Below are 21,796 nucleotides of genomic sequence, written 5' to 3' on the forward strand. Positions count from 1 at the left end.
ACAAGGTTTTAGAGGTTTACATTTAACTATTCTGAATAAAGGTTACAATGCAAATATGCTCCCACACTAACAGTTGGGTAAATGTCGCTTAGCAAGTTAGATATTAACCACACATTACTGTAGTAATCAACAAGATTCTGGCATATTTCTAGAGGGATATTTTCCCACTCCCCTTGGTAGAGTTTGGTAGAGTTTATTTCAATTAACTGGTTTCCTGTCACGCTATTTTATGTAACAAAGTCAACACATTTTCAACAAGATTATGGACAGAGATTTATATATCCTATAAGTTTGGTGTTAGACCTACACATGCCCAGCTTTTGACCATCTTTTCTCTTGCTTTGAGGGGATAACTTGGAGACAGTCCACCTATTTCATTGTTTCATCCACTTCATTAAATGCTCAAGTACTGGTAGCAAAACAGCCCCACAGCATGAGTCTACCATCACCATACTGGACAAATGGTATGTTTTGGGTTTGAAAGCCTCCAAACATTGTTCTGGTTTTTGTGGCCCAAATGGCTCAGTTTTTCCCCCTCCTCTGACAATGTTTTCCCAGAGGTCATCTAGCTCCCTTCTGGGCAGCAACAAAATCTCAGTTAAGCAAAGTGTCAGCTATGGAGCAGGAACTTCTTTCTGAATCAGTGCCGTCTATGTCAATGGGAATTTAAAGCGTGCTTCACTGTAGACAGTGATACTGGTATTGCTGCAGTATCCAGTTCAGAGTAGAATGAGTGTTTCATAGACTTCTCTTGAACATCCAAACAAATGCACTTTCATTTTTAGGTGACAGTTTGGATCCTCCTTCAGATCCTGGCAAAATGGTGACACACCAAATAACTTTTTTTAGAGTTGCTAAGACTAATACTTGAAACATGAAGTTGCTTAAAGATGGCTCCAAATGAATCTTATGACTGATGTAAAACTGCAGTGCGAGTTTCTTGGACTTTTCCAGTTGGTCAATCAGTGAGTATTGTCAAACAAGTCATTTTTTACTCTGGGAAAGAGAACCTACCAGCTGCAAGTAATAATTACCAGAGAAGTTAGGCAGTGGTCTTGTCAGATTAGGCGCCACTTATTAAAAGATTGAGGTGAATGCATAGCTACATTACACAAATAAAACAATAAAAGCCCAGAATTATCAAGACATCCATGCCGGCAGTGACAGCTTTCCCTGATAATGACTAGTAACTACAATCATGTCCATCCGTTCTTTCTCCAGCAGTAAATGGGCAAGGGCCAGGCGACCTGTACACCCTGGACAGGTCGCCAATGTACCACAGGGCAACACACACACACACACACACACACACACACACACACACACACACACACACACACACACACACACACACACACACACACACACACACACACACACACACACACACACACACACCAAAGGGCAATTTAGAGTACCCAATTAACCAAACAGTCATGTTTTTGGACTCTGTGAGGAAGCCGGAGTACCTGGAGAGAACCAGTGCATGGGAGAACATGCAAGCTCCATGCAGACCCCAGGTCAAAACTAGGGTTCCAACCCAGGACCTTCTTGTTGCAAGGCAACAATGCTACCAACTGCATTACTGTGCCACCCCAGCTAAAGACATATGTTAGTAAATTAGAATATTACTGATGAGTTAATTCATTTCACAAAGTGAAACTAGCTGTATTCCCGTTAATTCTGTTCATTTTGATTATTGCTGACAGCTAATAAAAAAACAAAATTCAGTTAATCAGAAAATGGTAACATTACAGTGCAGCATTTTAAAATAAATTACTTTTAATACAGAGAGGTGGGCTCAAAAGTGTGTCCATGAACTCTACAGAATATGCGCAAAGTACTTGTTTGGGCCTCTTTTTGCATGAACAACTGTGTCAGTGTGAAGTGGCACTGAGTAAGTGAGCCTATGGTCCTACTAAGGAGCTAAGGAGCCATGGTTGCTTAACAGTGGTCTTAACTTTGTGTGTATTATTGAGTCGATTGTCTGTAATTTCCTTTGACTATACCCCATAGATTCTCTGATGGGAGTTTAGGTCACAGTCATACCGTGCCCAATGAAGCTGCTTTTGTACTTTTTGTAGTGTGGGCAGGTAGCGAGTCCTGCTGGAAAAGGAAGTCAGCATCTCCATAAAGCTTATCAGCAGAAGGAAGAATGAAGTGCTCTAAAGTTTATTGGTAGACAGCTGCATTGGATCTGGACTTCAGAAAACCCAGTGGACCAACACCAGCACCCCCAAATCATCACTGAGTGTGGAAACTTTACTATGGACTTCAAAACAACATGGATTATGTGCCTCTCCACTCTTCCTCCAGAGTCTGGGACCTTGATTTCCAAATGAAATGCAAATGTCACTTTCTACCACCAAGCAACAGTCTTTATTTTTTCTCCTTAGCTCACAAGATTCTTGTGATATTGTTTGTAGTTGAGAATGCAACATTTGTAGTCCTGGTCCTGGATAAATCTGAGTGTGGTGACTCAGAAACAGTGACTCTACCTTCCACTCAAACGTCCACTAACGCCAGCTTGATGTTTTTTTGGCTCACTCTCCCTCTCACTCTGGCAGATGGTGCCAGTAAGTATCCACTAAACAACTGTCATGTCTGACCTGTGATTGTGTAGGCCTTAACATGGTCCTAACATAATTTGTCTATATTAAAAGTCATTCTAGTTTGTCTTATGTAATATTCTAATTTCCAACAAAAACAGAATGTGTAGCAGGGAGGTCAGGTTAAAGGTGGGACTAGGAAGAGGTGAGAACGAAGGAGATGGAGGGGGGGGGTGGTGGTTAGGGGTTAGGGAAAGAGAGGGTGATGGGGAAAAAGAGAGAGGGTGAGGGAATTAAAGGAGGTGGAGGAGAAAGATGGATTTGGGGGAGAGAGAAAGAGTGTAGCCCTGAATATATATTTATTATTATCACCTTATAACTGTTAAGGTAATGAATGACAATTGTATGTAGCTAGCAATAATTTACAGAGCTAGCATGATTTGACAGAGCTATTTTCACAAACAGTTTGGCTCTATACAAGTTACTTTTCAATAAAATATTAAATAATTATCTAATAACCTTTTTCAGATAAACCCTGTTAAGGCTATGACTAGTAGCAGTGTGACCATGGCTGCATATAGTCACACTCTTTAACAAATCTACCAGAAGATCTTGAAAGATCATCTTACCTTGTAGTCATTGTGCATCTTCTCTTCTACACAAGGCATCATGGACAGAAAAAACATTTTATTAATGACAACACTGGGCAAAATATCCAGGTTGTGGTAATGTACTCTACATGCTGCAGACACATGTATGTGGCCAAAAAAAAAAAAAAAAAAGATTATTACGCACAAATGGTTTGCCCAAAGTGGTGATACTGCAAATTAAAGGATATAATTCCAACCCTTTTTTGTATTTATATGTTTATTACATTATGAAGATGTACAGCAATAATTTTGGGGTAAAGGGTTAAAAATGAAGTTTATCACTTCAGTCTATATTAGACTGAAATGTTGTATTAAATTATGAAGTAAAGCATCAAATGCAAAGACAACAGTAGCCCTAAACACCCCGAAAACACCATGTTTTTTTTTTTTTTTTTTTTTTTTTGGCGTGACAAAAGGCAGTTTTGTGAGAATCACCCACTGGTCATCTTCTGATGGCTACTTCCAACAGATTAACTGACCAAATCATCTTAAACATGGTTAGATGGGCATGAGAAGAGGTTTATTGCACCAATGACCTCCACGGTCTGCAGAGCATCTTAGGGATACTGTGCGAGGAGAGCATGCAGAGAAAACATCTGCAGGATGAGGCCTTCATGCCAATACAGACCAGGTTCCCAGAGGAACAGATTTAAACAGTGGTATTTAGACAGTTGCATTGGAGAATTTGGGCAATACCGGTCCGACACTGTACCAACAAAGTGTACCTAATAAAGTGGCCGGGCGGAGTAAAGCTATGCTGTTGCATAAAACGCGGAAGCCGCAGCAGTCACCGTCCACCTAGGCAGAAGAACCTCACTGATATTTTAAGTGGAAGCTATCCCTTCCTGTTCGCGAACTCACGTGAATAACCCACGCGGCTTTGATTGACTAGACGCGGAAAGGAGGCCGGGCTCCACTCCGCATTCAAGTCCCGCCTCGCCTTGAAGCGTGTTTTTGTCCTGGAACCTTAAGCTATAAAATGAAGGGCTTCCCCACTCCGCCAGGGACAGCGCGTGAAGCTAGAGTTCACCTGGTGAAGTGCCGCGCGGACACTTGAGGCAGTCTGATGCTTTAACAGCGGGCGCGCGGAGAGAGACGTCGCTGAGCGGGTTCCCTTCCAAAGCGAGAACAGTCACCGGGCTGAGGACGGAGCAGAGCCATGGCGGGGGACGGTTCGGACCAGCGAGCCCTGCAGTATGAGCAAACTTTGGTGAGTGCCACTTGTTGCCGGCCGCTCTGACATTTACACCACCGGGTTCTGACTGCGGTCTCCCGAGCCGGGGCTGACGGACCGAACCGTCTGGCCGCCGGGGCTGACCTAACCTCCCGCACACATCTGGGTAGCTAAACTGCAGAAAGTGGATAAAAGTTGAAATGAGCGAAAAGACAAAGACGCGGGGGAAATGACAGGAGCCGAATGACACATTGTAACGTTTGCGTTCTAAAAAAACACAAGTCTGGGTCTGGGAACCGGGGGGGAGGCGACTGACACAGGTTTCATCAAATTTCAAACGAAGTTCAACCTGTTGGGCTTTCTCCGCTGTGTGTCGCTTATGTGTTCCTCGGTACTTTATTCCACGTACACAGGCGAGGCGACAGGCTTTTAAGATGTTAAACGGGACACATTCATTGATTTGTCGCCTGCACAATATGGGACAGAGAGCCGAGCTGCGGGGTGTGAAAACATCTGGATTCAGGTGCTGCCCACCTTTCCTGCCTTTTTAAGACTAGACTTTGGTCAAAAGTGCAGCAAAATGATCGAAAAGGACCTCAGGAAAGTTTGCAAAAAAAAAAGTAATAAAAGCCTGCAGTTATACGCTGAAGATGATTCACACGCTCTGGCAGACTTGGATATCAAATTTATTTTATTCAACTAAAAAGTTTGTTGCTGAATGGCCGTCTCCCAAAACATAATAAAGCAATCTATAAGACATTTCTGGGGGGGGAAAAAATAACTACTTCTTGTTTTATTTACATTACTGCAAAAGATTGATGCCATGCCAGGGAATACTTACACCCTTAGTAATGAATGGAAAAGCTGTTATTGACAGTGCAGCAGTCAAACCCTTCTACTAATTGCAGTCAGACCAGCTATTTGCAGGTTTCCTCTGATGTTTTGATGATTTCTCTTCGGGGATGAGCTCAACCCATTTGTGGTTGAAAGACTTCCCTGCAATCACCCTAATCTTCTGCTCCCCTGACAGATTCTTAGTGGGGTTCAACTCCTGGCTTCAGTCAGAATTTACAACTTTAAAACCAGACTCTAAATCTAAATCCTCCAGGGGTATGACACATGTTGAGCCTAACTGTACATTTGACATTCAGTGACTAATTAAACTTAATTGTATTTATTTTGAGGGGCTATAAACTTTATTGAACCTGTCAGGCTCTCAGCGTTGCTGATAACCAGCAGTGCGGTGTGCTCTGAAAAAATAAATAAAATAAATAACAAGGATATCTATCATTTGGTCATTTGTTTTTTATCATCCTTCCTTCAAATATTTGCTAGATGTGCTGAGCAGGCCCCTTAAAATAAACTGTGACGTGTGCGCTAAATGTTATTCAGGCGTGATTAGCGGCATGTTATCTTGATGGCTGTCCCAGAGGTTGCTGTGCGTGTCGGAGGTTCAGCGCGGCGGCTCCATTGAGATCAGACAATGGACGTGTTCATCGCGGCGCTGCTGCTCAGGCGAGCCTCGGCGTGGACACGATGTTCAGTGGCGGAGATGCAAGTGGCAGCCTGTGGGACAGTTGTGCTGTACGGCCAATAGTTATGCACGCTGCATTACTATTGGCCGTCTAAAATAAGATCTGCATGCAGCTTTGAACTGTTATCAAGTTGGATGTGTGACAGCGGTCACACGTCCACACTAATGCCTTCAGGAAGCATTCAATGTGTCTTCATACAGACCTGACACGTTTTCAAGTTTTAGTGTGTGTGTTTTGTTTTTGTTTTTTGAGAGTGGGGGGGACTTTATGTGATAGATCTACAGAAAATGCTGCATAAGTGTAAAGTGGAAGTGGGTATTTTAACCTGATCTTTATGAATGAAACTCAAAATGTGGCTTGGCTTTGTATCCATCTTCCCACCAGATCAGATCGGATGCTTTAGAAAAGCACCCCCCCCCCCCCATAGCTTGATTCTGCAACCATAACATTGCAGTGTGTGGAAGCCCTGTTCCTGCTGGTATCCCATGCTGGTTTCCCACCCCTCACAGCATTTTGCATCTATACCCAAGGTTCATCTGAACCTTCCACAGGTTTGCTGTGTCCCCTACTAGCTGTTGGCAAACTGCACTCGCTCTGGCTTTCTTTCGACAGATGCTTCCTACTTGCCGCTCTTCCACAAAGGATGCATTTGCAGACCCTGTTTAATATCCATTTTATAATGGACAAATGGCTCCGACTGAGAAAGTTGGTTACATATTGCTGCCGTTTATTTTCTCTGTGAGGTATTGTGCTATAACCTGAAGAAACTGTGTTAGAACGGGCTTTATCCTTCACTTCAGAATGCTTGGAAATCTCTTTTGTGGAGCACAGATTCTCAGCACGTTCCTCACACCGGTAAAGAGTGAAATCAGCGCGGAGGCCGCAGAACTTTTCTGGATGAATCCTCTGTCGGTGCAAAAGAATCGTCGTTTTATTTCTGGCTTTATACGGCCCAGAAATGGTGGCACCGAGGCTTTACATTAAGAGCAGCCGCAGCTGTAACACCACTCTTTGGGCCTCTGTTTCCTTTATTTGAAAAAGTTTCTTTATGAAAGGAAAAAGCCCCCCCTCCCCTGTTTGTGTGTTCTGGTAATCTGTGTGTGCGGTTGTGCGAGAGATTACACAACTTGCGACCCGCTGATTCAGCACTGGACAATCCGTCACCCTGGCAGGTCTCGTGCTCGGCCCTCCGGCCCTCTGCAAGGGAGAAAAATAAATAAGTAAATCTCTGCTCATCCTGCTGCAAAACGGCAAATCAAACGGAAACGGCTGCAAAATGAGAGTAACCTCGTTTGCCATCAGCTCCCCCCCCCCCTCCTTCCATCTCTCGCTGTGGGCTGTAGTAACATGGTGTCTTTGTGTGATATTGGCAGCCGTGACGGTTATGTGGGTTTTGTTGTGGGCAGCGGATGCTCAAAGAGGCCAGTGTGATTCGGTTGTGAGAGGGAATGAAAAAGCTGGCTGTAGAGAAAAGCTGGCGGGGTCGGGAGCGCCGAGCACTTGGAGGGGAAAACCTGCCTCAAAGTGCCGTTGACATCAAACCGAGACGTTTGCTCGCATTCATAAGAGCCCGATCTTTGGATAATCCTGCTGTACACTTAGATTATTCACCCTCAAACAAGGCAATCAATCATAAGTCATTTGTTTTATGGCCAATATTAGACTTATGGTCTCATGTGATCAAAGGTAACATTTTATCACGTACTATATAATCTTGGCCTCTTTTTGAAGTGTTTGTGTGTTTTGAAGTTAATAACTCTGACTTCACGTGGCACACATGTGTTCCCTACCGATAAAATACCTCTTTATCTTATTTTTCATCAGAATAACTTCAATAAAAGTGCAAATTTATGGTTGACACACTTAATAATTGTATAATCATCATGACAAAAAACCTGAACCTCTCCCAGCAGCTTAATTTCATTTGCCCATCTCTGTACGGTGCAATGAAGGCGTCGGATGAAAGCCTCTATCAGGCAACAAACTGATGGTACCATAAGATGCTAAAAAGGTTAAAAATTGGGATACCCCGGGTTTTGTGAGTTTTTGGTTAGAAAACAAGGACATTTATCCAGTAGGCAGCACAGATTTATTCTGGGATGGACAGCTTAATCTCGTTGTTTTCCCTCTCATGTGTCAAGTTCACTGGTCAACTTGGAAAATTCCAGTACCTTTTGACACGTGCTGCGTTTAAAACGCGCATCATGCAGAACGTGATTGATGGTTTGCTAGCTGCCTTGTTTCCCGAAGGCATGCAGGTGAGGTGACCCGGCCGTCAGAAAGCACCTCCTTTTCAAAGCAGCTCTCTACATTCCTGCTCCCGCATGTCTTTGAATGTTGTTGAACAGCCAAGCTTGGGGACGTTTGAGGATGTTTACAGTGGAACTCGGAAAGTGTGAGAATATTTAGCTCTCTGGGGTGACCTGGTACCCATATGGTGTTGTAGGGGCGGGATTCTGCCGTCCTGTCATGTGTCTATTTGATTACAACATAGAAGGGGTCGGTGCGATTTTTAAAATGCCTCCACCGAAGCAACACTCACCCATCTCTCCAGACAATACCTCCTATTTCAACAATACAGAGATTAATTGCCTCAAACAAAAAAACAAAACACATGATTTGACTATGAAATACATGTAAGAAAAAAAAAATCATACCCTCTGGGTTGAGAAAACGTCTTCTGGGCGACCTGCTGTTTCTCTGCTGCGTTTTTAGAAATCTCCTTCATAACTGAACCCAGGTGACTTTCCATCACTGCTGTTGTTTGGCGCCCCCAACAAGCTAGCAGGCATGGCGATGTAAGAGCTAGCTAAATAATGACCGTAGTCTGCCTGAACTAAATACTCAGACTGGCAAACGATCTTGAATAATCTCTAAGATTTGACTCAACTCAAATGGCGTGAAAATGGTTCTAATATATGACTATAATTGTGGTTTGTGTTTTTAGGATCATTTTGTTATGCTAGTGTTTTTGTTAGATTCCCGTAGGAAAAGTTTTTGGACTTGGACCTTTACGGTAAACACTCGTTTGCGCTCTCGTTCCGAACGGTGCAAACAGCGACCAGGAGAGCCTGTAAGTTTTCTGGGTGGGGAGGAAAAGGTGTAATAGATGTTGAACAAACATCGCCGCACTAGATCTAGCAAAGGACCTGTTGGTCAAATACGACCGGTGAAACCAAACTGTAATTTTCCGTTCAATTGAACGTGGAAAAATGTCCGTGCTACAAACGTCAGAGCTTACGCATTTCTTCAGCGGGGGAAAATTTTTGGTTGTTCATCTCGTTCGGCTTTCTTCCAAAGCTTACTGGGTGTGTTTCCTCTACGTCGTACATAACGTGAGGAATTCTCATAGTCTTTAGTTAGCCATTAAAGAAACCTTTCATACTGCAGAACAGGCTTGATGGACATTTTTAGTGGTTCTGAAGCCAAGTTCTTCTTTGGTTTGAAGCCAAAAATTGCTACACTGCAAATACAGAACTAAAAATAAGTCTCATGTTCTTAAAATGTGTGTTTTCGTCCTTGATTTGAGCAGGTAAATAAGATGATCAACCAATAGAATAAGATTGTTGCACTTAAAATAGGAACAATTCATCTCCATCTTATTGCAAGTGCAGTATATCTAATTATCCTATTTTAGGATAAAATACTCATTCCATTGGCAGATAATCTTAATCTTATAAAACACACATTTGAAGAACATTTTACTTATTTTTAGATTTGTTTGCAGTGCACAACCTAGCCGGACAGCATTTTGGTTTTGTTCTTACCGTGTCTTGGGATCCTTTTTTGGGCAAAGTGACTAAGCAGAGAAACATGGAAGTGAAACATCTGCAAAGAGATCGTCTTCATGGCTGCGGGCACATGCGTTCATGTTGTTGGTGCCGGCTTTTCTGTGGCAAAGCGTCATTTTGAACCTCTGGTTATCTTTTACCATTAGATTTTCTGAAGCTTTCCCTCTGGTTGATGTCATTTTAGTGGATTTCTAGTGGAAATTTCCCTTTCCTCTGGCTCTCCAGATCATCTTACCTCATGGGTAAATTCTCCTTTTTGTTTTTGCAAGATAGGTCAACAGCTCCTTGACCCTTTCTTGCTCGGTGTGAAGACAAGTGTTTGCTTGACGTGGGCCGGCCCTATCTGCAGATAAGCATCAAAGGCTCTTCACAAAAGTCGCCCCTTTGTTGCAAAAATACTAACAAATTGCTTTTATTTACTTTATTTCTTATCCAGCACTGTTTTGCTTTCTCCTCAAACAGCCATGATCAATAGCCCCGGTCAAGGGTCGTGCTTGAAGGAAAGTTTAGGCCAAACAATTACACAAAGAAGGGTTGGGCTCAAAGCAAGGAGCTACTTAATAACAGGGAAGCTGGCAGATGCTCAATAAGGTGGAGCAACGGTTGGCCGTGTGTTCAGGTGAAATCACAATGGTGTGCGTTCCACTTGCTCTTTGTTCTCCAGCGCCTTGGATGTTTTGGCTTTTGTTGATGATTAATCGCCAAGAGATAGAGAAGTGAGCGACCGGGCCTGAATGATTACACACGAGCCCTTTTCAAGTGTTGAGGCAAGCCTCTTCATTAGTGCCACTAAAATCATTTCAACATGTTTTCAAATCCTTAAGCAAAGATGGTACGTAGGAGAGAAAAGCCAGATCTCAGTCAAATGGATGGCAGCTGAGGTGTTGCTGTCTGAGGCGTACAGCCTGACCGACAAGAGGTCCGTGTGAAGCTTCATGTTAAATGCAGAAATGAAAAGGGTTAGTGTTACTGTTGGGGTTCAGTGTTTAAGTATGGATCTCATTCAAGCATTCTTCACGTCTGGATGAGGATGGAAAAAAAGTAAATCCTCAGGTGTTCTTATGAAATAAATGTGATAGGATACCCAAGTTTTCCATCTTTCCACCCCTCCATCCATCGATTTTGTTGCTCTAGTGTTGTCCCGATACCAACATGTATTTAGATACATTGATACTTTTTCAAATATCAGTCAAAAGTTAAAAAAAAAATAGTCAAAAGTGCATGGATTAGGCCATACTTAGACAATTTTTATTAATTAGGAGATCAAAGTCTTAATACTGGCAGAATAAAGGAGTGATGCTATGAGGGTAAAGTTGTGATATTACCAGAAAAAAAAAAGATTCTATAATAGGAGGAAAGCTTTGATAGTTATCAAGATCTGACGTGATCACCTCAAACAAACTGCAGACACAACCTGAGCCGAGCATTTTAATGCAGGGGAAAGACTGCGCTCTCTCTCCAAGCAGACATTTATTTTAGTGCAATGATGGTTCTGTGAAAAAATAATATTAACATCCCACTTTGTAGAGGAGGGCAGGATCAGTGGCAGCTTTGGACATGTGTGATTCATGTCACACATGTCCAACACCTGCTTAAAGATCTTGTATTTATGTCTAGAAAAGTCACTAAGTCCGAATTATTTGACTTGAAGTGGGTAAATAAGAGAACATTGTCTTCAAGATAAAGCCTGGTGTCTGCATAACTTACTCACTGTCAGTACTGTTCTTGCTTGCGAGATTACAATGTGCTGAAATCAGTTAAAATTATTCCAAAAGAAATGCTTTAATGGAGCTGCAGAGATCCATAACTCATCAATGGGCCGCGCAAAACCATGCAGAGCGCTGCAGATGCGACCCGGACCGTTTGGACGGCCCTGTTCAAGCAGCACAGCAGCCCTAAACATACAGCAAGAGCTACAATGGAATGGTGGAGACCAAATCCTATTCAGGTAGGCCTGGCCATGTGGACCAAAAATACTATCTCAATCTGTTTAGGCTGAATGCTGATAGACAATATTTATCTGTTTTTTCATAAAGTCATTATCAAAAGGCATCTCTGAATCAAAGCTTTATCCCAAATGTCTGAGGCACAAACAGCTGTAGATAAATATGAGATACAGCTGAAAAATAAGCTACTGGAATACAAGTATAATTTTAATGCAACATAGAGCATCTCAATACAAACAATATAGTCCCATTTTTGTTTTTAGAAAATCTTGATATTTTTAAAATCTTCATATATTGTCAAGCTCTATGTTGATGTGTTAGGCTCAGTCAAAGTCCAGACCAGATGGGGTCATTTTGATAAGATTAGGCACAAATTTCAGTGTCGAGATGTGAAATGCACTCCACAGTTTGCCAGTTAAAAGAAAATCTATCTTTAAAACCATATACGATTTTCCTTTCATCTAAAAGTCAGTGCTTTGTGTTGGTCAATTGTAGAAAATCCCAATAAAATACTTGTGGTGATTACATGGCAAAATGGGGGAAAGTTGAGGAGTAGGAGCCCTTTTGCTTAGGTGACTGGGTGTTCTGTATGGTTGCTCTCTGCAAACCCAGTTCCACAGAACCAGCAGCTGATGGGTGGATTAAACGACGCTATGAACCAAGAGGGTAAAATTGGTCGACTTTGCCTAAGGAGCTGCCTTTTTAGAGATGATGTGGGGATTTCTGACCAAATTTGGACCTTGGATGTGGATTCAAGTGTTTCCTAATATCGAAGCACCTTTCATATTCAGTTTTAGGGTGAGTTCTTCTGAGCTTCTGGTGTTGTCCTCTCCACAGAAACACGTCCACCTGACCTGTTGCTGGCAGCAGTACTTGGTGACACTCAGATGAAAACTGTCTAATACAGGCTCGCCTCCTTTCTCCGCATCCGTTACTCCTAATCAGCAGAAGCCGATCTTTGCAGTGTTTCACATCCCGTCCTCTTCAGCGCCATTCCTATGGGCATTCTCTTTCCGATTCAAGACATTTGATGTTGTCTCTCCAGATGGAGTCAGGCCCCGCTGGCCTGTAGGTGAACAGCATGCAAGTTTGTTTTTAGAGCGTCCGTATTTCCACAGCCCTGTTCAGGAGTCAGTTGTTCTTGAAATACTTGAAGTTAAACAGTGTTTTGCAGCTCATACATTGTTTTATATTTAAGGGTTATGACTATAAACTGTCCAGCGGTTAGATGGAGAGCACAGCTGTTGCTTTATCAGACAGCTCCTGTAGATCATTTAATCAGAAGTTTACCAGAACCATTCTTTCTTTTTTTTCTTTTATGGTTCAAATTGATCCAGTGGGAACAGAAAAAGGCAGGTTACCTTGAGGTGGCCGCTAGCTGTGATAGTCTCAATGTTGACACATCAGAGGATGTTCAGTTCATTATCAGCTGTGTGGTTATGCGTGTCTACGCTGAGATTATGCATGTCCTGAGCTGAGTTTACTTTCAACAGCTCTCCGAAAAACTCATCTATGTTGGTGTATCCTGTTGAGGACATAAGATTACAATCAGCTGCATCTACCTTGGCTGCTTGAAGGCCTTCAGCTCGTCCATATGGGATACAGGATACTTGTAATGAGCTTGTAAGGAAGATCCAGGAGCTGCTGAAGGGAGAATAAGGCTCAGTGGAAATGCTGTTTGCATTCATAGTTCATCTGCTAGTGTGCATTTTGTAACTGAACTATCTAGACACGATAAGTTTATTTATAAAGCACTTTTCAGTAGCAAGGTAATTCAAAGTGCTGTCACTCACAACTTTGGCCAATTTTACATCTCTAGTTAAACTTGCTCCATCTATGGACTGGCGGGAATAGTACAAATATCTACGTGAGCCAGCGTGTCAGAATGTGTGTTCAGCGTGGTTTGTGCTTTTTTTTATGTGGAGGTATTACATGAGACTCCAAGGTTAACATTCAGTATGTGCCCACATTAGTATGACCTTATTTACCCTTTAAATACAATACTATTTACCTTTAGTAAATGTAGCTGAGAGTTATTGACATATACCCCACTGTCCTGTTAGCTTCATCATCCAATGAGAGAGCAGCTCTTTGGCTCATTTCCTCTTTGTTCCTATTGACCTGCTGTCATTGGTGACCTTCCACACTGTGGCTGGTTGCCTCTGTTTATATATCCACACCATCATCAGTCATCCTCTACCAGTAGGGTTCCGGATTGGCTTAGTGTGTGTGTGTGTGTGTGTGTGTGTGTGTGTGTGTGTGTGTGTGTGTGTGTGTGTGTGTGTGTGTGTGTGTGTGTGTGTGTGTGTGTGTGTGTGTGTGTGTGTGTGTGGTGAAATTAAGAATCTATCAGAACCACTGGACGAGTGAATGAAAGTGAACCATGTAAGATCAAATCATCTTGTAGGAACAAAACATTTTGGTTTTAGTTTTATTTATTTTATTTTATGTTTTTGGACCACTGAATGGTGATTGAGCTGGACGGTGATGCAGTTGCTGGCAGTGCTGGCCTTGGCTTCCTGACACAGTCCAAAAACATGACTTTTGAGTTAATTGGTCTTTTTATAAACCCCTTTTCTGTGTCACCATCTCTTGGTGTCTGGGACTTTGTCTAGCTGAAGAAGTGACATTGGGTTGTAGCCGTTGATGTTTACACCTCAGTCAGTCATTCACACATTCACACCCTGTCGGTGGTGAGCTATGTTAGCAGCCACAGCTGCCCTGGGGCAGACTGACAGAGGGGAGGCTGCCATACAACGGCGCCACCGGGCCCTCTGACCACCGCCAGCAGGCAATGTGGGTGAAGTGTCTTGCCCAAGGACACAACAACTCAGTCAGAGCGGGGGATTGAACCAGCAACTTGCCAATTGCAAGATAGTGCTCTGCTGTGGTAGAGGTCCGTTTACCCTTAAGGACACCAGAAACCCTCCTGATTTTATTCTGTATCAATTTGATACTTGAGCACAAACTACTGCCTGCTTCACGGCTAACTTGCTAAATTTTCATAAGCTGTTTAATTTGCACATTCACATGGATTAGATGCTTAACTTTGAATAACTTCAGAATGGAAGTAAAATAAAACTTGTATTTCTCTAATATAATTTTTTTTCTTTTGTGCCAAAGTGTAGGGACTGTGTTAAATAATTGGGATTGCAAAATTGTCTGCACGCGTACCTTTCCTCAACGTTGTAAAGAACTCTGTCTTCTGTTCATCAACTCCAAATTAAAGCAGTGGCTATGTCGTTTTCCCCCCCGTCTAATTGCTGCTGGCGTGCCCTCGGTGGAGTGGAATCAAACACACATTTGGCTGTCCATAGGCTTCTGAAAAAGTTGATCAGCTTCGCCTTTGGCAGCAGAGGCATAGAGCTGATGGACTGGAGAGCAAGACAGGAGATGCTTTGATCCATCGAATACTGGCTATCAACAAACGCAGACAATCTAGCACAGACATGAGTCTGCGTGTCACACTTGATAAGTCCCTGTCAGCATGTAGCTGTTGGGCAAAAGGATACTCTGAAAGAAATCCCACCTGTTACTTTCTGCCAAGTTTGTCACACACACCGCTTGTTGTATGAAACTAGTGGTGATGAAGAAAATTGTGCTGTACAACTCGCACAGTTACTCTTTTTTTTAACTGTTCTACTACAACTGAACCGAGCAATCAGCATCTGGGCAAGCAGAACCTTTATAACAGGCCTGGTAATTCCTACAAGAGACTCTGAATTTGTGGACATTCCCGCAATGCTTGAATTTGGCATCAGGATGAATGATTTTGCCATTTTTGCATCTGAAAAAGCTGCTTTCATGTAGAACAAACATTGAGCTCAAATGAAATTATATTTACTAGTGTCTTTTTTGTTAAAATACAAGCAGTTTTGTTTTTTTTTGCTAATTTATTTGCTGGTGAAATATGTCGGGACAATTTCTCAGCATGATCAGCTGTGAATGGTAGCCGACCGGTCAGAAACTCAGAAGTCTGACCTTTCTCTCATATTTAACCATTTAACCCTGCACAGTGCTCCTTTTTAAATAATTATATTGCATGTGCCGACTATTGCTAAGACACACTTTGGTGTAGAAACAAAACACACAGTACAGTTGACATATTTTAGACACTTTTGTGTTCTGATATCTGCTGGCATCTTTCACCACTTTGGAATGCTAAGCCTGCATCTGCTGACTCTGATTTTTGTTCACACCCCTAATGAGCCCCGATCAAAGCAGTTCATACGTGGCTGGTTTACAGTAGCGCTAATGCTGCTAATCCCACAAACGGCTCAAACAAACATCTCTGATGCCTGGTGGGATCGGCTCTGGAGCAGATATTGAGTTGTGATGGATGTTGGACATTTAAGTATAATCTACCTTACTAATGTACAGGTGGGTTTTTGATGCATTTCTGTCTGTCAGGGACTCTGATGCAAAGACGAGCCCTGCTTATGCTTTTTTTTTTCCCCCATTTATGGCATTTAAGGCATATGGCGTCACTCCTGGAATGTTCCTTTTATGTCAATGAATCCTGTTGTTTTTTTGTTGACTAAAAGCATTCTGTAAAGGGAACTAACCGATGAGCAAAGTAGAACAAAGGTTTCGGAGCTCAAACTAAAGCTCAAAGATTGTCAACTAAGAAATGCACAGATATCATGTAACACTTTGTTGTCTCTGAACAAACAGTCTTGTATAAAACACGTTTTCCATGATGAGCCAGGTCTTGTTGATAGTGGACTGATGACAAACGGGTTTTACCTCCTGTGTCTCTAGAAGTCCTTACGTCTGCCATCTCCAAGAACAACTAAAACTGCTTTCCAGAAAGACTTACCACTGAATTCCCAGAACTGCCTTATCTCTCTGCCTGTCATAGACTGAATTGGTTATTCTTTGATGGTCCTGTTAAGTTATTGCCTTGCATTACAAAAGAGCTGCGGTCTAAATCTCATACCTGTTTGTTGGATATGCCTTGCATTTCCTGAGCCAGTTTTTCTAATCTGGGTTCAGCTTCTATAGGTTTTCTGTTTTTTTTGCCTTCTTCTGCCCAAAATATTTTCCCCAACCAATATAGCGTTTGTGCATTTGATCTGTCCCTGCTGTTGTTTTTTTTTCTTTTCCTGTAAACAAATTCCGCAAGATTCTTCATCCCTGGAGAATGACTGGGTGCCTTTGAACGTCCCTCGTCACTCTAACCGCAGCACAAGATTAGTCCTCCCACAGCCACACACACACATACACACACACACACACACACGGCATGGAAGGGCCCACTACGGATACCCTGCATAGACTGAACAACACGCACAAATGGAGGATGCACTTTGAACACACGCTGACTCCTCCGCTTTGTTAGAAGGGCTGCCCACTGGTGCCCAGCTGCAGTTCAGCGAGCGACTGCTTCGTTCAGGAGCTGATTCGCCTTTCACTCTCCTCTTTTTACATTTTCCCTCATTTGTTTGTTTCACATTCTCTGTTATTTTTCACCTCCAAGCTGCACTTCTGGCAACATTGTTTTCAGTTTGCCCAAATTTAATGTTATTTTATATGGTTGAAATTGCAGTGTAAATAAATGTTTATACCTATAATGTATTGCCACCAATTGCCTCCAGAAATCATCACATTTTAGTCAACCAGCATAAACGCGGCTTGGATGTTTGTTAGAGGGCACTAGTGAACACGTAGCATCTGTCTGAGACCAAATAGCCTCAGACAGATCAGGGTGAAAGTTGTGGAGAAGTTTAAAGCAAATCTGGCCCTTATGGAGGAGAGAGTAGTTATTTTTATAGTTTGCCTTGTGCTGTGTATGGGACACAAGATACATGTGGTACAAAGTTCGGCAGATTTGACATCTTATCTGTCAATTTGTAAAAAATATTAATTTAAATGCAGTTAAGCAGAAAACTAGCATTCACCCTGAACGCATCATCTCCATGTTGAAACATGGTGGCAGGAACATCATGCTGTGGGGATGCTTTCCTTTAATTTGAATTCAATTTTATTTATATAGCGCCAATTCACAATACATTTCATTGCAAGGCAAAGTCAAATTTCGATCAAATCATACAGACAAATTGGTTTGTCTGTATGAAAAGTTTCCTATCTAAGTGTGACCTCAGGTACCGGACCACAAAGAAAGGTTGTAAGGATTAACAGAGGCAGAGGTTCCAAGTGAATATGGTTTATTGGTTTTACAAGACAATGGGAACAATTAACAAGTTTTACCGTGCAGGGAAGAATAACCACCTTAAAACGTAGGAGCCTATGCTGGCCTGGAATCCTGATGGCCGAGAGGAATAGTTAAAAACCCCAATTAAATTAACTAGACCATTTGGAGGAGAACTTCTAAAAAAACAAACAAAATACACCTCGGTGTCTCCCAACAAAAACACACTCACACCACAAACCCTGGTGCATACAACACAAAAGAACTCTCCTCCCACTAGTCCCCTCAATCTGATCTGAATAAAACCGGCATAGGACCTCAGGTGAGATAAAACCAGTCCGGGGAGCTAAACAATAAAAACCCTCCTCTGCATTTGGTTAAAACGAGGAATAAATAGCTAAAATAGGGTCTAAGCAGTGATTAAAACAGTAAATAAAAACACAACTGAAACAGTAGCAGGCCAACCTCTAAGGTGGAACCCAGTCCATGGCAGTCTGTGCGTCTCTCTATCACCGCCTTGCCTTTTGCCAGAATCCTTGCCTCAGATCTGATCTTCTCAGAAATCTACCCCCCTTTAAATGGAACAGCTGATTACCTGCCTCAAGTACCAGCTGTGCGCTGTCAAGCATCCTCCATATATGGGCAGGAGGAAGGGTGTGCAGCACCATGCTTCTGGGCCATAGTGCCCCGGCTACATAAGGAAACCCAGTAGATTGCATCAAGTCTTGACAAGCAGCATTCACTTGTCATGAAAGAGCGTAGAGCCATGCTAGAGGACAGTTGTCTGCATTGTCCATGGCTTTGCAGCAATCCCTCATACTGAGCATGCATGAAGTGACAGTGGAGAGGAACACTCCCTTTTAACGGGAAGGAAACCTCCAGCAGAACCAGGCTCAGTATGAACGGTCATCTTCCTCGACTGACTGGGGGTTAGAGAAGACAGAGCATAGATACAATAAGAGAGACAAAAAAGCACAGAAGCACACATTGATCCAGGAATCCTTTCTATGTTATATGGTAATAGCGGGTGAGCCGTCTTCCCTGGATGATGTCACAGCTAACAGAACACCAGACCAGGTGTACCTATTGTGAAGACAAAAATGACAGAGAACAAAAAGTTAAAAGTTGAAATGACAACAAACAATGTAAATTGGAGAACAGTAGGATAACTCAGCAGAGTGGGAGAAATAGGCCCTGATGTCCTCCAGTAGCCTACGCCTATAGCAGCATAACTATAGAGGTAGATCAGGGTAACATGAGCCACTCTAACTATAAACTTTTTAAGATTAGTCTTAAAAGTAGACGGGGTGTCTGCCTCACGGACCAAAACTGGGAGTTGGTTCCACAGGAGAGGAGCCTGGTAGCTAAAGGATCTGCCTCCCATTCTACTTTTAGAGACTCTAGGAACCACCAGCAGACCTGCGGTCTGAGAGCAGGAACAGGTAAGCTGGAAGGAGTTGAAGAGAAGAAATCAATGCAGGGTGGTCCTGGGGGAAACATTGTTAGACCAACTAAAACCTTGGGCCAGAGGTTGCTGTTCCAGCTGAACAATGAGCCTCAACCCATAGTGAGAGCTACATTACAGTAGACTTAGTTGGATCAGAGCATGATCCTCCAGACATCAGCTATTGTAGAATAATAAAAAAAAAGTATGTTCACATGTTCTCCATCCGATCTGAGCCGCTGATTTTACAAATGCATGCAAATCATTTTGAAAATAATGGATGCTTTAGAATCCACGTAATCATTTGTGCTGCTTCATGTTGTTCTTGCAGATCTCAAGAATCTCAATGAAATACACAGAGGCTTGTGAACGTGATTAAACAAGGAACATTTTAAGAGAGAATGACTTTGCAAAGCACTTTAAATCCATTTACTTTTAGTTCATATTAACAAAGCTATTAATAGCACTTAGGGATTTTAAAACTTAGTTTAGTTTGTTTTGTAGTACCAAGCATCTCGTAGCACGATTCAATATTAAAAATAATCCAGTATGAGCTCCCAGCTGTACATTGAGCTGACCCAAATACTCCACTCCTCTTCCAGGCTTCACTTTTTGATGGATGTTATTTTGTTGTTTCACAGATAAACTGATTCTATTTTACCAAATGATGTGCAGTCCTTAGCTAAAATATTTAAGGTAGGACTAAGACAGTTGTGTCTAGGCTAATATTGTTCCTGCGGCTTGATGCCATCTGGGAACGCATAATTTAATTTCAGTCTCCTTTTGAGGTTGAACGCTTGAAGAGGTCTGCGCTAATGTTTCCTTGACATTCTGCCAAATAGTTTATTTTGGTGTCTCCTGAAATATCCAATCGATTCATTCCTTTGTGAAGTGGCCAAACATTTCTTATTGTAATGTTTTTATTTAGGTCTCCTGAAAAGCACCGATTTAATTTTTTTCCCCCCTTCCAACGTGTGTTTAGAACATGAGTTTAAATGGATCGAATAAATGACTCACATCGGACCAGGGTTAGATCATCATGTCAACTTGTAGTATTATGCAACTTTTGGAAGCTGCTTAGTACTTTTATAATAATGTATAATCTGTACTTTTCAGTCAGAAACAGACACCGGCAACAGTGTGTTTACAAAGCGAGTCCCCTGATGTCTGGTGCTGCTGTTGCATCATCCCTCTTTGACCTGTCTGCCTGAAGAACCCAAGGCTGAGGTGTCTGCATGTTGTCTGATGTCAATCTCTGTAGCGTTAGCTTTGAGGATCAGAAGCAACCAGGACAGGAGGGTTATATCACATTTGGCATTCAGCTCTGAGAACATGCACACAGACTCATGGCGGCTAAGTTCACCTTTCCGATCTGGGCCCACAAGTGTCATCGTCTGAGCTCTATCCTATGAAGTGTTTTTCCAGCACTTGAAGTGAGAACACCTTTCCCATCTTTGTAGAAGATGATCTTTATAAAAAAAAATGCAAACACATTCCCAGAATATTAACTACCGCATCTCCTCCGCTGCTGAAGCTTTATTGACATCATTGCTTTTGCTTAGTTCTTTCCAACAAGCTCTAAAAATCACTGGTTAAGTTTTTTTTTTAATATATTGTACAATTTCCAGTTCTTTCAATCATATTTCAGAGAAAACATCAGCGACTGGAGTTTTCTCTGGCTGCATGAGGCGTGGAGTCACTGAGGTGATGTGCACCTCAGTGACTCCACTTATTCAAGTAAAAGATAAAAGAAATGTTTCCTTCTCTTGCAAGAAAAAAACAAACCAAATTCAGCCATATGAATAATAAAAAAATGCCTGCCCACGCCTACTCACAGGGTAACTTTGTGAAGAGTTTAGGCTTTGGAAAATCTTGGATGAAGGACTGGAGCATAATTTAGTGCCTAAAACTGCGATTCCCAAACGTCTGTGTCCCAACCAGGTGGATCCATCCCCAATCCCCCACTTCTTCAAAAGAACAAAACAAATGCAACAAGCTTTCTTTTTATAGCCATATTAAAGGTGGCATTTTAAATCATGCTCAAATGACCAGAACACACAATTTTTTTTTATTACAAAAGTTGTAGTTGCAGTGACAATAACAAAACCATCCTAACAAAGGTTATGAAAATAAAATTGGAACATAATTTGAATTAAACTGCAATAAAGTTACACGCTAAAGACTATCCTCAGCTCCCCTCACCCCCACCGCCGGTTGCTGGTTTCCCTGTTCCGGTCTGAATTTTCCCACCAGCAGCAGCGTGGTTATGACATGCGCATCAGTGCTTGTAGCGGTTCACATTCACAGCACCATGAGCAGCGCTGTTTGTGTGTCTAGGACTTGGTGCTGTGCAATCGATACAGAAACAGAGACCATGTCACTCAGTTTATTCTTGTAAATAAAACTTTCTGCCCAAATTAAATTTTCCCTCTACTGACGTAAACAACGTAAAGTGAGGAGAGAGATGGAGAGAGATTTTCTGATTCCTGCTCATTTTCTTCTCCCGGATCTGTTGCAATTCTCTGGTCTGTTGCCTCCGATTCCTCTCTCTCTTGG

General features: G+C 42.3%; 1 protein-coding gene across 6 annotated transcripts in view; it reads left to right on the forward strand.

The window, feature by feature from the left end:
- Positions 1-4,068: 4,068 nt before the first annotated feature.
- The window catches only part of LOC105926762 (chloride channel protein 2), a 178,177-nt gene continuing 160,449 nt past the window's right edge, over positions 4,069-21,796 (forward strand). For 2 of the 6 annotated variants that reach the window (XM_036149739.1, XM_036149740.1), the window contains exon 1: positions 4,074-4,409. In XM_036149739.1, the coding sequence (XP_036005632.1) occupies positions 4,359-4,409 (51 nt within the window). In that variant the 5' untranslated portion in view covers positions 4,074-4,358. Of the gene's footprint in view, positions 4,410-21,796 lie in introns of all 6 variants that reach the window. The other 4 variants (XM_036149743.1, XM_036149741.1, XM_036149738.1 and 1 more) reach the window with 3 other exon arrangements.

The sequence above is a fragment of the Fundulus heteroclitus genome, chromosome 18 (genome assembly GCF_011125445.2).
Source record: "Fundulus heteroclitus isolate FHET01 chromosome 18, MU-UCD_Fhet_4.1, whole genome shotgun sequence".
NCBI classification, from domain to species: domain Eukaryota; kingdom Metazoa; phylum Chordata; class Actinopteri; order Cyprinodontiformes; family Fundulidae; genus Fundulus; species Fundulus heteroclitus.